The sequence below is a fragment of the Cyrtonyx montezumae genome, unplaced genomic scaffold, assembly GCF_038088225.1.
Source record: "Cyrtonyx montezumae isolate F1298 unplaced genomic scaffold, pur_monq_1.0 scaffold_7, whole genome shotgun sequence".
Lineage (NCBI taxonomy): Eukaryota > Metazoa > Chordata > Aves > Galliformes > Odontophoridae > Cyrtonyx > Cyrtonyx montezumae.
This window is the reverse complement of record NW_027072078.1, coordinates 3,748,822-3,763,811: the sequence shown is the minus strand read 5'-3', so window position 1 is coordinate 3,763,811 and position 14,990 is coordinate 3,748,822. Positions and strand designations below refer to the sequence as shown.

At 40.6% G+C, this 14,990-nt stretch overlaps 1 protein-coding gene across 13 annotated transcripts in view; it reads right to left on the bottom strand.

Annotated features, from left to right (window-relative positions):
• Window positions 1-3,577: 3,577 nt before the first annotated feature.
• Window positions 3,578-14,990, bottom strand: part of IKZF2 (IKAROS family zinc finger 2) — a 102,908-nt gene continuing 91,495 nt past the window's right edge. For all 13 annotated transcript variants that reach the window (XM_065751294.1, XM_065751280.1, XM_065751289.1 and 10 more), the window contains 2 exons: window positions 9,890-10,033; window positions 3,578-4,480 (listed from right to left, as the gene is read on the bottom strand). In XM_065751294.1, coding sequence (XP_065607366.1) covers window positions 3,756-4,480; window positions 9,890-10,033 — 869 coding nt within the window. In that variant the 3' untranslated portion in view covers window positions 3,578-3,755. The remainder of the gene's footprint in view (window positions 4,481-9,889; window positions 10,034-14,990) is intronic.

Here is a 14,990-nt window from a genome sequence, read left to right as displayed (position 1 = left end):
CATAAGGAGAATAAAATTGTTTTAATCTCAGAAGTTACTGAGTAAAGAGCTGGCTTTCCTGAAAAATGCCATATATTTTGATGAGCACTCCTAACTGATTGCAAAGAGGGGTGGCTGTAAAATCCATTGGCTGTAACAGCAGAATACAGACAACACACTTTGCTCCAGAGCACAGTAAGCAGCCATGCTTCTATCTGAATTAACAGGTTTGTGCTACTCTAAATTGAGTCAGAATCTTGCCATTTTGGATGTAAAATGAAGTGAAGGGGTTTATTGGCAGGGATGTTTGTAGAAAGGGCTATTTTTTTTTACCAATATAATGAAAATGAGGAATGCTCGGGAAGCCAATTCTTGAACTTGCAAATGCATGTTTTTAACTGGAAACCCAATTCCAAGAAATTCAAGAGAGCCCAATAAAAATCAGCCAGGTTCGATTTCAAAAAGCAAATACTTAGAACAATTGGATTTGTGGGCCAAGGATTATCTACCAAAATTCCTAGTACGCTCTGAATGACTAAAGTATTAGACAAAACTCAATAGTTTTTCTTAGAAAAGTTTGCATGCTTCCACACAGGGGTAAAACGACTTAAATAAAACTGCCCATTAGTTATCCCTAGGCCAATTAGGCTTTTGAGGAACCAGGGACTGCTCCTTTTTCCCAATAGTAAAGCCAAGTGGGAACTGAATGCTAAAACCAACAGTAGCCCAAAACTGTTCAAAACTCGAATTAGAATTTAATCCTTTTTTCTTTCCCTGGCTCTAGGGTGAAAAACTTTACTGAGCCTTCAGAAAAGGATGCTGATAATGGAAATGAATGCAATCACTCAGCTTCTTGCTCTCTAAAAAATGAAGGTTTTGGAAGGTAGCTATAACAGTGTGACCCCTTCTTCGCTCTTCAGCTCCTGTGGTAGCAATGCATGGTATTTCTCCCATACAATTCTCACATGCTGCCACTGGAATCAGGAGCTGGGCTTGGCTGAAGCCCTGTGCTTTCCCAAGTGCAGGCTTTTTCTTTTTAACACTTATTCTCTAGTGCTAGCTACCTGAAAAACCCAAAGTCCGTGCTCTTCCCACTGACCAGAGGGAAGAAAAGTCTGCTGTATCTCACACAGACAGAAAGTGGTACTCAGTCACCCTTCTTTTTGTACAACTGTGTCATTTCAGAGCCACAGGCAAGCTCAGTGACTTTCAGCACCTTTCCCTTTGTACATCGTTCCTAAATACCCTTTGCTGCCCAAGAAGAAATAACAACTGCCTCCCCTCAGCCCCTTGTGACATGCAGTAAAAGCTACTCCCCTTCTTCTGGATTTCCAAACACCGGCTATTCTAATGCTATCCTGCATTAGAGCAAGGAGAGAAGGAGGAGGAGGAACCCAGTGACATAAAGAACGATGTTGGGAATAGGTCTTTAAATCTGTCTCTCCAAAGCCTGTGTATTCCCAGCCTTGATAGCTCTCACATTACACCAGATGACATTTCTCTCCATATTGTATTATAATTAATAGGCTACTGCAAGATTTTACCAGCTCCTACTTAATAGCATTTCAGTGCTGGGAAGCAGTCATCAGGTAATCTGGCCATGATCTACTGTATCCTTTCTAAACACAGGTTCTGGCTGCCAAGAACGTCACCATAAAAAGATTTCAATCGATACCACTCAGCTCCTACTTTCAAATGTTCCAGGTCTAGGAAGAGAAAGTAAAAAACAACCAAAAAACAACAAAACAACAGTACCCTCCAAACAAAGAGTAAACTGGCACATGTACGGTGTACGCAGATTGAAGTGAGCAGATGGGAACTCATTATGGCCTGATCTTGCTCCCTTCTCTTATACTTTAGTAACTTAATCTTTTGGAGAAGGTCTCACTGAGCACATGGAGACCACTCGCATGGAGGGGGTTAAACTCATGCAGTTCCCTCCATTCTCAAGCTGTGCTCTTGTTGCACAACAACAACATTTCAATTGTGATTGGTACAAACAGTTGGGTTTCAATGGCAATCTGTCACATAGGTTTAAGCCCAGTTTTTAACTGATGCAACCTGCAACTTGGGTGGTTGCTGGCTTTGTTACTTTTGGGGAAAGAAACAAAGGAAACAAAACAGACTGGTGTGCTGTTTTTTTTTTTTTTTTGCTTGCTGTTGTCCAGTCTGTAGCTCAAGGAACTGCAATGGAGTTTGTTTCTTCATTTGTTTTCTCTATAGGGAAATGAATAAATTATGAATAGAAATGAAACCTGAATTGAAACGGAAGCACAGCACCTGCATATCTCCATGTATAAATCGCTGAAGAAGGAGGGAAGGTCATGTATGCTCTGCGTGTTTGCAGGGCCGGTGTGCTCTCCGAGAGCAAAGGCCATTCAGCAAAACCTGCGCTTTCACTCCTAAATTAAAGGACAGTTGATGACATGAAAACAAAAGGAAGTCACTGGCTCAGCAAATAAGATGTCAACTACAGAAAAAATGATCAAGTCTCAGATTCTGATGTAGCTGAAGTAGTTGGGATAGTTCTATTAAATTCAGTGGAGCTAAGAGGATTAATGCTGGCCGACAATCCAGCCCCTAGTTCTTTCTCAGCTTTAAGTATTAGTTTAGGCTGCTGCCAAGAGGTTAACACTGTGATAATAGAATGAAAAACTATTTATATAGGCGTATATAGATATATAATTATATTTAATGAACACTTTGCTACTAGTACTTTTGTTATTTTCAACTCTGTCATTTTAAAATAAAACTTTTTCAGAAGAGCAGCAGAACCTCTTGAGTAAACTACAGACTCTCACCCACTCCTAGGCCACTTACTGTCCCAGAAGCAAGTTTAAACATTATTTGTAAATTAGACTTTTTTAAAAACCATAGGGTGTAACTAAATAATTAAGGCTCCCAAGGGTCTCTGAGAAGCCGGTGAGTCAACACATAGGCATGGAGTAACAGCAAATCAACAACTCTAAAAAAGGTGCTCCATGAGTTAAGGGAAATAAAAATACAGAGCCTTAAACTTAGCACAGAAGGCCCCCAGACTTATGAAACTAACCTGCTTTTATGTAGTACAGTGTTAAGACTTACGTTTCTTTTCTTTTTTTTTCTTTTTTTCTTTTTTTTCCTTTTTTCTTTACATTCTAGAAGGGCAATACACACTGCGTCCAGGAAAAAAGCTCACCCTAGAAAATAATTTTGAAAGGAATGGTGACTTTGACTCGTGCTCCTAAATCGCTAAGCAGTTTTGCTTTAAAAATAATTGTTCATTCTGTAAAATAAGGACTTCCAGCCACCGAAACCCCACACCGTTACCTGCAGGTATAAAAAAAGGCTCTCCTCTGAAATGTTTCTATTGGTCTGAAATTATAAATGAGTGGCAACTCCTCAAGACTTTAAAGCACCTAGCAGGGTTGAGCAACATCCCAAAATAGGACATGGTATACAGCTGAAACAGAAACAGACTGCCTTTCAGCTCCCACAAAAAACGCATCAGGTCACCCCCAACAAGTGACAGCAACAACAACCCCCCCCTTTTACCCTTCCCCTTCCTTCTTTCCGTTCTTAAGCCGGGCAAAGCAAATGAAATTGAGTCCACAAAAAATAAGGTTAACAATAATATTAATTAAACAACAGCAACAGCAACAACAACATCAACAGCAACAACAACAACAACAACAAAACAGGCGTCTCAATGTCTGAGGAAAAGTGGGACTGTAAGTGCAGTATTTCTTCATGTGCAGTTCTTCTACTTCATAAGAGTCCCCTTTGGATGAGAAGGCCTAGTGGAATGTGTGCTCCCCTCGAACAATGTGCGATGAGAACTCATAGCGGTCCTGGCTTCGGTAGCCACAGATGTTGCACTCCAGCGGGTCCCGGTAGCCATGGCAGCCCATGTGGATGGTGTACATGACGTGGTCCAGGAAGAGAATGCGACAGTGCTCACACTTGAAAGCCCTAATCTGCTCCCCTTCTCCATTGATGACCTTGTAGATATCCTTTAAAGAGCCCTTAGAAGCTTTTGTGGCATCCAAAGCCTTGGCATCCTCCTTCATATAAGCCGGGCTTGGCTTCCTCTTCGGGTTTAAGGCAGAGTTTCCTTGGTAGGACTGGCGGTCTTCGTGGCTGCTCTCTGAGTCAGTAGAATCCAGGCAGCTATTGCTGGGGGAGCCCTCTCTATCCTGGGTTCGACTCTTTGGTCTGATGAGGGAGATTGGGCCATCCATGTTGTTCTCGTGACTGTCAGCTGTTTCCCTGCTAATGGGCCTTTCTATCCTGTTAGGATGATAGACCTGAGCATAAGGTGAGCTGCTGACTGGGGCCACCTCTGCAATTGTGCTTGGTGTGTGCTGCATCAGGGGGTGAAGTGAGTCAGCTCCAAGGTAGGCGATTGCATTGTGGATGGCTTGGTCCATCATTTGAGACTGCATCAGCTCAGATTCTTTCTCATAGGACAGGCTCGTATCAAAGTGAATATCTGGATAGCCAAGTCTCATGAGCTTCTCACCTAAGGGACAAGAGGAAATGAATGAGAAAAATCCATGCAGTCACTCCAAGGTTTCACTGTAAAAGGGATGAAGGAGGACAGAAAATCCCAGCTTGAAGCGAAATGCACTCCAGAGTCCAAAGCTGGCCACAGAATGAAGCTAATAAAGCGAGCACCTGACATCTTCTGCTCAGGTTAAAGTACTTCTGCAGCTCATCCCCTTAATAAAAGAATACCTACACCCAATATTTTGAACTGAAAAAAAAAAGACAAAAAAGCCCTGCATCTGTTTAGGCAGGAAATCGTAAATCACACATATAGCTTAGTTTCATTTGGTAAAAGGCAAAAGTGACTTGCATTGCCATAGGACAAATACATTTAGAATGATGATGAAAGCTGACTGATTCAACACTGTGTGAGCCCAAATTCACATATTTTCCAATCAGTGGCATTACAGATACAAGGAATCACAACCACACACAGGTAGATTAAGCTAGTTACAGGGCATGATGCATATTACAGAACTCCTTTAAAGTTAACCAACTTGCAGCTGCTTACATTGGGACACAGAGCAGCAGCACTGCATTTCCAGTGATGGATTTAGAGTGTCAGATAAAGGAAAGTTCATATAATAACTCCCCCTCATTAAATAGGAAAGACAATATGCATAACCGTGTGTCTAAGACACATTCACCCGCATGTGTTCACACGCACGAATATTAGTTAGCAGTTCGTTTCTGAAACTGATCTAACGAAGTCTGATAAATAATTTTGGTGGATTTTCACTGTCTTGGTTACTTTTCACTGCCTCGGAACATAAAGCCACACTTCTCTTCAATGGTGCAAGCTAATTAATTCAGGGAATCAATGCAGACAACTAGTTAGGCTATCCAAGAACTAAAAAACTCAAAAAAAATCTATTACCTTTTGCCAGAATTGCTTGGAACAAAATATGCATAAACCAACATGAGAAAGAAACAGAACTGTAATCCCAAATCTCTTCCAAATAGCATTAGTACATTTCAACATAGCTATCATTCAGCATTTAATTTTAGGCTATAACAATTCCTTCCACTTAGTGAGGCTTATTTCTCTTTGTGCATGACTTTAAGATAATTTTACATTACCCATGAAACAATCAGCTTGTCTTTGCAGATGATGCATCCATTTTGCTTGGGAATTTAGCCCTGATTAGCAAAGTAATTAAGTGCAAGTTTAAAGTGAAGCACATCAGTATTCCTGGTCTCTTCAGCAGTACTGCTCACGTGCTTCTGAGACCATATTTACGTATCTAGGTAGGTTCCCTTTGGCTGGCTGTGTCACAGTTATAGCTCACCAAAAGCAAAATATAACATAGGTTCCTTTGTTATACTTGACACGTGGAGAAAAATACAGAAAAACCAAACGGTGACAGCTTTAGTTATCTAACATAGCTTAAGGATGACTCTTGCCAAACATCCTCTTTTCAGTACAATTATGGCTGCCCTGCTGCCAATAGCATGGATGACTCTTTAGCGGTCCAGTTCCACTTGAAATGGAGCAGCTACTTCCCAGGTAGGGTGGGAAGAAAGCTGCAGGAGGCACGTGGTGTCTTTGGTACGGAGGGAGAAAGAAAATGGAAAAGCTCATCAGATCCTGTCTCCTGCTCTGGTCACCCATTTTGCTCCTGCATTTGAACTGGGTCTGGTGGAAGAGCCTGATCCACTCTCCAAACATGCTCTCCATCCTTTGCAGACTAGAGAGATCAATAGATTACACTTGTCCTTTATGGATGACTTGGATGAATGATGCAGACGTTATTTTGATTCCTTTTTTCTTCCACATTTAGTGATTCCACCAGACAGCACAGTAAATAGTAAATTGCCAGTGACCTGAATTATTCATTCCTTTAATTATGTTTCAAAGATGTCAGAGCCATAAAAAATGGCATGACACACATAAAAGTAAAATAAACGATAACATGGGGAGAAGAGGACATAAGATACAGAGCTCAGAAGAAATAATAACAGATCAATCTAAAACAGTTTTCAATTTTAATTCCTCTTCAGCCAAATCTATCCTTAAGACTAAGCAATCATTTTAATCATTTCAAATTTTCATTCCCAGCTATGCTTACATTCTACATATTCTTGCCCCATATTACTCAAGTGGAAGAGGAAACACTCTCCACTGTCATCACCTGTGACATTCAGAAAAAAATCCTCAAAACAGGTTTCTAAAGTTAGATTAAGGATCAGAGACAACGTCTGTCCTGTGATATCTGTAGTACATTTTCTCGAGTATCTACAGCAACTGTAATATCAGACAGTTTGGAGAAAGCCACAAGAAACCCTGGGAAAGTCAGTTACAGTATTTACCACTGGGTAAGTTTCTTTCTGACCCCTGTTAACTAGAAGTTGGCTAACTCTGAAGCAAGCTCAACATCATCTGTTCTGAGATGTGTACTTTTAATACTTGCTGTAACAACTGTAGACTTATGGTAAGACATACACAAGCACTGTCTTTTGTATTCTGCCAAGTTCTTAACCTCAGTGGTACTCTGCGATGCTGAGTATCACTTTCAAACTAAGAATACATGAATCTGCTTGGTGAGATCAGCCTGGAGTCTCTGCTTCTCCATTCATCGATAAAGAGGTGAAATGAAGATATACAGGGGCCTGAGCGCTTACATTATACGTTCTGCCTCCACTGTCTCAGAGTTAGTAAGACCAGGACCTCAACAGCAGATGTATGATAAACAAGTCTCTCAAACAGAAGTTAACTCTATTTGCTGTATGGCTCTTCCTTTCCACACAGAACTTCAGCCAGAGCAGTGACTGTGGTCCATAACCAAGCTCCCTTGGAGACTGCTGATCAGAAAGAGCAGTAAAGCATTGATAGATGTAGCATGCAAAGATCTGAGCTTACGCTTACATGACCTTCTCATAAACACCATTAAGTTGTTTTGGAAAGGTGCCATACTTGCAGTATGCACAGGAAAATTTCCTGCAAGCACGAGAACCATTACAAGTTCTTACTGATAAGAGTTGAACAATATTTCATCGGGGATAAAATGTGAAGGAAAGTGAGGTCATTGTGAAAAAGAAAGCAAGCAAAGCATAGAGTCGGCTGGTTTTCAGCTCAGACTCTGATGCCAGGAAAGATCAGAAATGGCAGAAAAATAAGATACAGTAAATACAAGAGAGGACACCTTCCCCTAAGGCTGAATCTGGATGAAAAAACTGCATGCCACATAAATCTCTGAATTCCTAGCCTCAGAAAAATGGAATGCTGAGACGATCTGTTATGCTTATAAAAGAAACAACTTCATCCTACAATGAAGAAGTACACCCTTACTTAAGAGGATAATATAAAGCTATAGTGTATCTCATACAAGGATTTCCAATCCTTGCTTGCCTTTCAAGACAGTAACAACGTATGATCATAAGCATGTGAGGAGACTCTTCTTTTCTGGTCTAAAAGAGAGGCTGTCATTTGCACCTTCCAGAAACCTATTTTATATATGCAATCCAAGGAGTGAATTGACTCAGTTGTGAGGTACACTTATAACTTGCAAAACTATACTGCTTATGGCAGCAGCACAGGTATTCCAAAGACTAAGGGGGAAGAAAGAGGGCTCTCACACCCTCACAGATGAGTTCTGTACCCTTGCAAAGATTACCTTTAAGAGGTATTGCAAATAAAATTACATTTAAGTCTGTGGACAACTAAAAGGAAAAATGGAAAGAAAAAAAAAAAAAAGGTGAGGTATGAACTGCCCTTCTTCCTTAGAGGCTGTAAGAGGTTGGAGGTCTAGCACATCAATTTAAATGTCAACACAGATAACTATTTCACTGCTGATCGCAATGTGCAGGGAAGTACAGCACTTAGTGAGACAACACTATAGAAATCTGCTGTGTTTACAATCTCTTATGGCTGGATTTGTTTTGTCAGTAGGGAGTCCTGCTCCTATTGTCAGCCTTTTCAACCGTAACTTGTATCACAGCAGTATGTTAAAACAGAATATACTTTGTACCTGATAAGAAGTAGAGGATGTAATTCATTTCAGACCATTCAAAGAAAAGAGATTAAGAATTAAGCTTTTATCTCAGAAAGACTAATAGCATTATAAAAAAGGAACTAATGTCTCCTAGCATTCCTTGCTTAAGTTGAATCATTTCTTACTTACCCCGTCCAAGAATCATAGAACTGTAGGGGTTGGAAGGGACCTCTAGAGATCATTGAGTCCAACCCCTCAAGAAAGAAAGTGATGGAAAAGAAAGGACATGAAAATTTTCAGTCAGTGCATGGAAGAATCCTAGTGCAGGAACTTGGGGATGGCCAGCTGACTGCGAGCAGCCAGGTCAGTGTGTCAGTGGCCCCAGGTGAGATGCTGCATGCTGTTAGCCCTCTACAATTGAAAACCACGTGGGTTAGCTTAAAACCATCCTCAGTGGTGATTTAACAAATCTGTCTGAACCTCCATTTAGCCACGGGGCAATGACTTTTCCAAATGGCTGTCTTAATTGCCTACAGTCCTCCAATCCTCTCTCTGCAAGTGTCCTCAGTGTAGGCAGAATGAGTATACAACATCCTTAAAGTCTACATACTGCCCTTCCAGGGAGTGAGTGTGGAAAACACATTAGTTCAGCATCTAGCAGCATATACTTAGCCCAAATATCTCTCTGTCCTACCTCACCTCCTATCAAGTTTAACACTGCCTCAATGACTGAGAAAAGCAAATTTAAGCTACAATTCAGCACCAGTAAAATTTTCCACACTGTCTTCTGTTACGAGCTGAAGAATTTTAAGATGTCAAGATACAAAGCAAAATAGGAATTCTGGGTCTAGGATTCTAAACTTGGTAATTAAAAGTGATCCAACACTGTTTCGTATTCATGAACGAAGAAATTTATCAGGTGCAGAACACTGCACTTGGAGCAAGCACTTATAACAGAAACAATGTGATTTTGCTTCCTTATGCCAGTGTTATCAGACCAGTTGTTGCTAACTCTCAAGAATTAATACAAGTTATGTCATGAGGTAATTTTTTTTTCCCCACATACACAGAGACAGATAATTACATGAGTCTTGCTGAGTGAGGAAAGATGACAAGTCTTCATCAAAAAGACAAAGGGTCACAGAGAAGTTAACAAACAAAACAGGCTTAAGGCCCATTAAAAGCTCAAGATTTTTTTTTTTTTAAGTCATTTTCATTATTACGGGGACCTCACTTTTGAATGGTGTGAACTGGCAAAATTAATTCTATTGTTTTCAGAATTTCTTGCTGTGCTTTAAACCACATCAACCATTGCCCCTCCCCACCACAATCAAATTCTGAGAGTACTACTTTTCCCTTAGTTTTTTGGGTTTTTTTTTGCTATCTTTCACAAGTTACCAGCAATCTATAGCTACATTCTGAAAATAATAAAAGGCGTATCTCAAGCTTACCCACAAACTTCTGTGGGGTGGAGCTTTTACGCTTCCCCAAATTGCTTGTCAGCTTCTCTATAACAGCAGGTCTCTCAAAAGGCACCATAGGAATATTGTTGTCCATCACAGGCTCTTGTTCCTTACAATCTTCCATAGGAGGTACTACACAAAACCAAAAAATTGTATCAGACAAGTCTGGTCTACACTTGACAGATGACACAAAACATTTGAGCTCTGCTGATTGTGCAACGAGAGCAACACAAAGTAAAGCAAGATGCAAGAACACAGCAGGCATTCAGATAGCACTCCCCTTGCAGCAGGCAGAGCCAAGCTTTTCTTTGGGAACACACCTGTCTTTGGGAACATCTTATTTTGCAGAAGCTAAACTTCATGTATTTATTAAAGGACTTGTTTTGTCCTGAATACAGAAGGTCACATTTTGTTTTCCTCCCTCCAACGTGATCCCATTGTTACCAGTGTAACTTTATGGCCATATTTGTGGATTCACCCAATACCACACTTATCATTCTTATTACACTGATCTCAATGACTAAAAAACATGCAATGGTTTTGTGTTCCCCAAGACAAGCTTCCAAAATGAAGAACGTGTCTGTTAAGGTGTTTCATTTGTTTCTATATATGAGACTTAATTCACCAAACATTGTACTAAAATTGCAGGATTAATGTTATATGGAGATTCCCATCAGAACCAGTGAAAGAAACTAGCAAGTTTTTGGACTAATGCTTTTTCCCCTTCAGACACAGAGTTAACAGTTGGTAAATGCTAGTCTTTTGCATCTCTCCTCCCACTGTTTGGGACCTCTTATCAACACTAGGAGGGTCAGTGGTACTGTGCTGAGGATTAAGCTCAGAAAGCCTGAGTCATCCACAATACATGTCAAATGTGATCCCACGTGTAGCTCTTCCCCGTGCCTAGCAGCATATATCATTCCTTATTCCTTAGAAACTAGTGGGAGAAATCTGAGGAGGATCATCAACCACTGTCTGTGTACTAACGAGATAGCAAAGGTATGAAAACAATTATTTGAGAAGAACAAATAGCAGGAAAATAGGAAGTGGGATGATCTGCCAAAGAGTTCTTGTGATCTGTAAGCTGTGAGTGTCCCATCGCATTCACTTCATTAGGTAAATTTTCCAGTGAATCAAAGCTGCTTTGCAGAGGTAGTAGAGAAAGGCCAAACCCCACATCCTCTGCTAGTTCTCTCCCATTGTTTCCTACAGCAGCCTCTCGTCTCCTTTCTCATTCAGTTACCTTTTCTTTGTGACTGTGCCATAAATGAGCATCACCAGCCCACTTTCCTCCTGAGTAACTTGACTGTCTTCAGGTTCCTAATACAGAATAATCACTCATCTGTTCTTAACATGTAGCTGTTTGCTAGCACATAATATATGAAAAATGAGGTGTTAAAAGCCTCATCTTTGCCTTCTTTCTGGTAAGGAAGAGCAAATACCAGGCAATCACAAAGCAGAGTATCTGCTCAGGTGAACTTCTCAATTCAGACATTCATAATAAGAAAACACAGCAATTTATTCATTTGATTCCATTTGTGACTCTGCTGCTAGGGCAAGCTGAGTACTTCGAGGCTTAGAATCTCCCATATGTTATAAAATGATTTACTCTGCTGCTTTTTTATTTGTACAGGATGCTCCCCCTGAGAAACACAATAGTTTCTCATTTACAAGGCAGCCCCGCTGGCATCAGTGAAAGAGGAAGAAAAAGCATAAAATATGAAATGATCTAACACTGCAGCAAACTGGGACGTAGTGTTCAAGTGACCTAACTAATACCCAGTGCGGCCTGGGAGGTCTGAAATTTAGCCATAGATATGGCTAAATTCTTAAGGTTATGCAAACACTCTTTGTCCAGAGCTATCTGCACTAGTTCTACTCAAGTATTTATTGAGATTTTGTAAGAATGGAATGATTACATCTGTTGATTTTCACTAGGAACTGGTGTTTGACTGTCCTTTTAGCTTTACAAATAACTGTGTGAGAATCCCAGTTTCCTGCTCAGCATCTACGGCTGTCCTCACTGTGATGGACAGGTTTGGACACGAATGCCACTTCACGAATCTCCAGTTCTTGGCATGCCAGATGCATAAGACTTGCAGTGGGAACCTAAGGAGGTGCAGAGGGCTCTAAATATCTCATGTGATGATCTGCTGCCTTCATAGGATTGTATTTGCCCACAAAATCCATCAAAAGCCTAATTGCTTTCATAGCTATCTGATTAAACCCCAAATTTAGTGACATATGTATTTCTTATGAAGATTAATAACAGAATAATTCTACTGTTGGGCATATGTGTGCAAAATTTCCTATACGGAATATGAAACCTTTCTTCCACAAAAAAATGAATAGTGCTAAATAAGACATCTGTTCTCTATATCAGGCAAAAATTCTACTTGGACTCTTAGGACTAAAACCATCACCATTAAAAACATCTTCTTTTCTATGTTTTATGCTACAAGCTCTTTTTCCTGACTCAGAACACAACTCCATAATCAGTCAATCACACCACTATTAGAGTTATGGTGAGCAAAAGTTACCAGAATGCGTTTTGTTACACAGACTTCCTGGGAAAGAGCTGGAAATAGCCTGGCTCCTGAAGCTGTTTAAAGCACATGAAAATCTGGACCAAACAGGTAAACATATCACACCTTAGGAACCCAAAAAGTTAAGTGAAGGGTCATATTATCAACTCTAGGTGCATTAATTTACTTTTTCGTTTAAAAAGATGCAGGCAAAGGTCAAGTAGTCCAGCTTGCATCATCATCATTATTATTATATTATTATTTCTTAAAGACAAACAAAACACAAACCCATCATGCAGAAGCAACAATTATTTATATAAATTACAGTTTGGCTACTTCATGGTAGAAGCTCATGTGCAATTCCTTTTGCAACCTATTTCAGTGTACTTCATTATTTTTGGTGGTAGGAGCTACCAAAGAACAGCTGACATGTCATAACTAGCTTTGATACCACTATTTCTTTTAACCTATGAAATTATGGTATCACCACAGGCAGACTTTCAATCCAAAACCAATGCATCCAGCCCATGAAAAGCCCAAGACTGAAAATGTTTCTGTTAAGGGATGCTTGCACTCTGTAATCAAGGTGTGCTCCTGGATGTTCACTTCCTGACATAGCTGAAGTCCTCAACTGCAGCTAACACCAAATGGTGCTTTTAAGCTCAAACTCTCAATACTCAAACCTGTACGGTCTCCAGAACAAAGTCTTTATTTTCCTGAAGACATCAGTGTTAGGGTCATTGGGACACTTTCCAGTTTTTTTCTTCCTCATTTATAAGAAACCACACACACTGTTGAAAAAAAAAAAACAAAAAACCTATGCTCTTCCAGTGAGGAAAGAATTGGGGTTGAAGGACAAAACCAAAACAAAATCAAAAAGTTGCCCAGCATGTGTTTTGCTGATAAATACTTTTGTGCACAGACAACAGACACTGGGTTAAGTCTCAGCTGGTATAAATTAGTATTACTCCATCACCCTTAATTTCCTTTCTTAAGTTCACAATATTGCTATTCTAAAAAGTATACGAGTGTGTGCACTGAGAAATGACAGGATACATTCCCACGGAGCCTGGTGTGAAGTATCCCATGGGACAATCATTTTAACTACATTTTAAGCAACTAAGCAAGAGGGAAGGACACAGGGCCATTGTGCATTGTACTTGCAGTTGGCCTTTGAGCCTCTCGCAGCCTACAGCTAAGCTCCTTTCTCCTTCTCCTAAACAGAGTATTCTTCTCCACTTTAAGTATTTCTCTGGGCTTTTTTGCTTTGTGGAGATGGAGGGGAATATACATATGAGTATATCCACAGCTGGCATTCAACATTTCCCCCTGTTTGATGATGCAAGCATCAGATACACTGTATTCAGAGGCTGTTGCTTTCATCACCCCCAGCACACCGCTAGCTAGGAGACCACACACTAATTTCTACGTCAAGGGCCAGAACTGCTTAGCTGAGAATGGCCAACAACATCAAGGGAGCTCTCGTGCAGCAGACAGCACGTAAGTGAGCCGCTGTGCAGAGCTGGGGACAGGACCCAGCCACAGGGACAGGCAGTTCAGAGAGAGGATGGAGACCCAGCACCAGGAACTTGTGCATTCCTAGCCACACGCTGAAACCCAGCCTCTCCCTGCTTCCCCTTGTGGCTTTGGTCAGGTGATCTAGCCATCTGCAAGGCAAAGATAATTCAAATCAAAGTAAATATTTGCAGCACGCCTATAATTCGATCAACTAGAGTGCAATGCTTGAAAAACTCCCAATTCTCAAAGGGCTGCCCAAGTTTACTGGAATTAACCTCTGCAACAATCATTTAGACTGATTTGAAACACTGGCCACAATAGCTTGAGACCCAGCACAGTCACCTACACCCTAAGAGCAGGATGCCAGCAGCAATGAGAACATCCCCACGTCCATCTTTTCTGCACATCGTGGTATTAAAGGGTAGAGCAAGAGTTCCTCTGTCATGTTTCCAGAGGCCAGTCCAAGTGTTCAGATCCAAGCAACAGAAGGCATCACAGAATTGTCAGGGTTGGAAGGGACCTCTAGAGATCATCTAGTCCAACCCCACCCGCCAAAGCAGGCTCCCTAGACCAGGTTACACAGGTCAGTTTTAGCAACGAGAGCACACAGCTGAAGGAGGTACTAATCCCAGCTGGGCAGGCCTCAAAGCACTGAGAAAAACAAACTCCTCACAAACTATTTGGAAAGAGAACCAGGTAAGCTCAAGTCTTTTAAAAGTTAAAAGATGCTGAGTTTCTGAAATGCTCATTTTGAACGAAAAGAACTTTCAAACAACTATTATTATTTAGCACTACAAATATACCTACAACCTTGCAGTCAGACGTTATGCTTGTTATCCATACCAAAAGCTACAGAAATATTTGAACACAAATTCAGAGTCTGACATTTCGTGCTTTCAACAATCTCTTTGGCAATCTTCAGCATTTCTGTATATTAACACATGAAGCATTAGCATAGTAACACTAACACATGCAAATGCATAAACATTTTTCTTTATAATTACTTTCATCAACACTGTTGACTTTATGTTGCTCTGGAGGTTTTT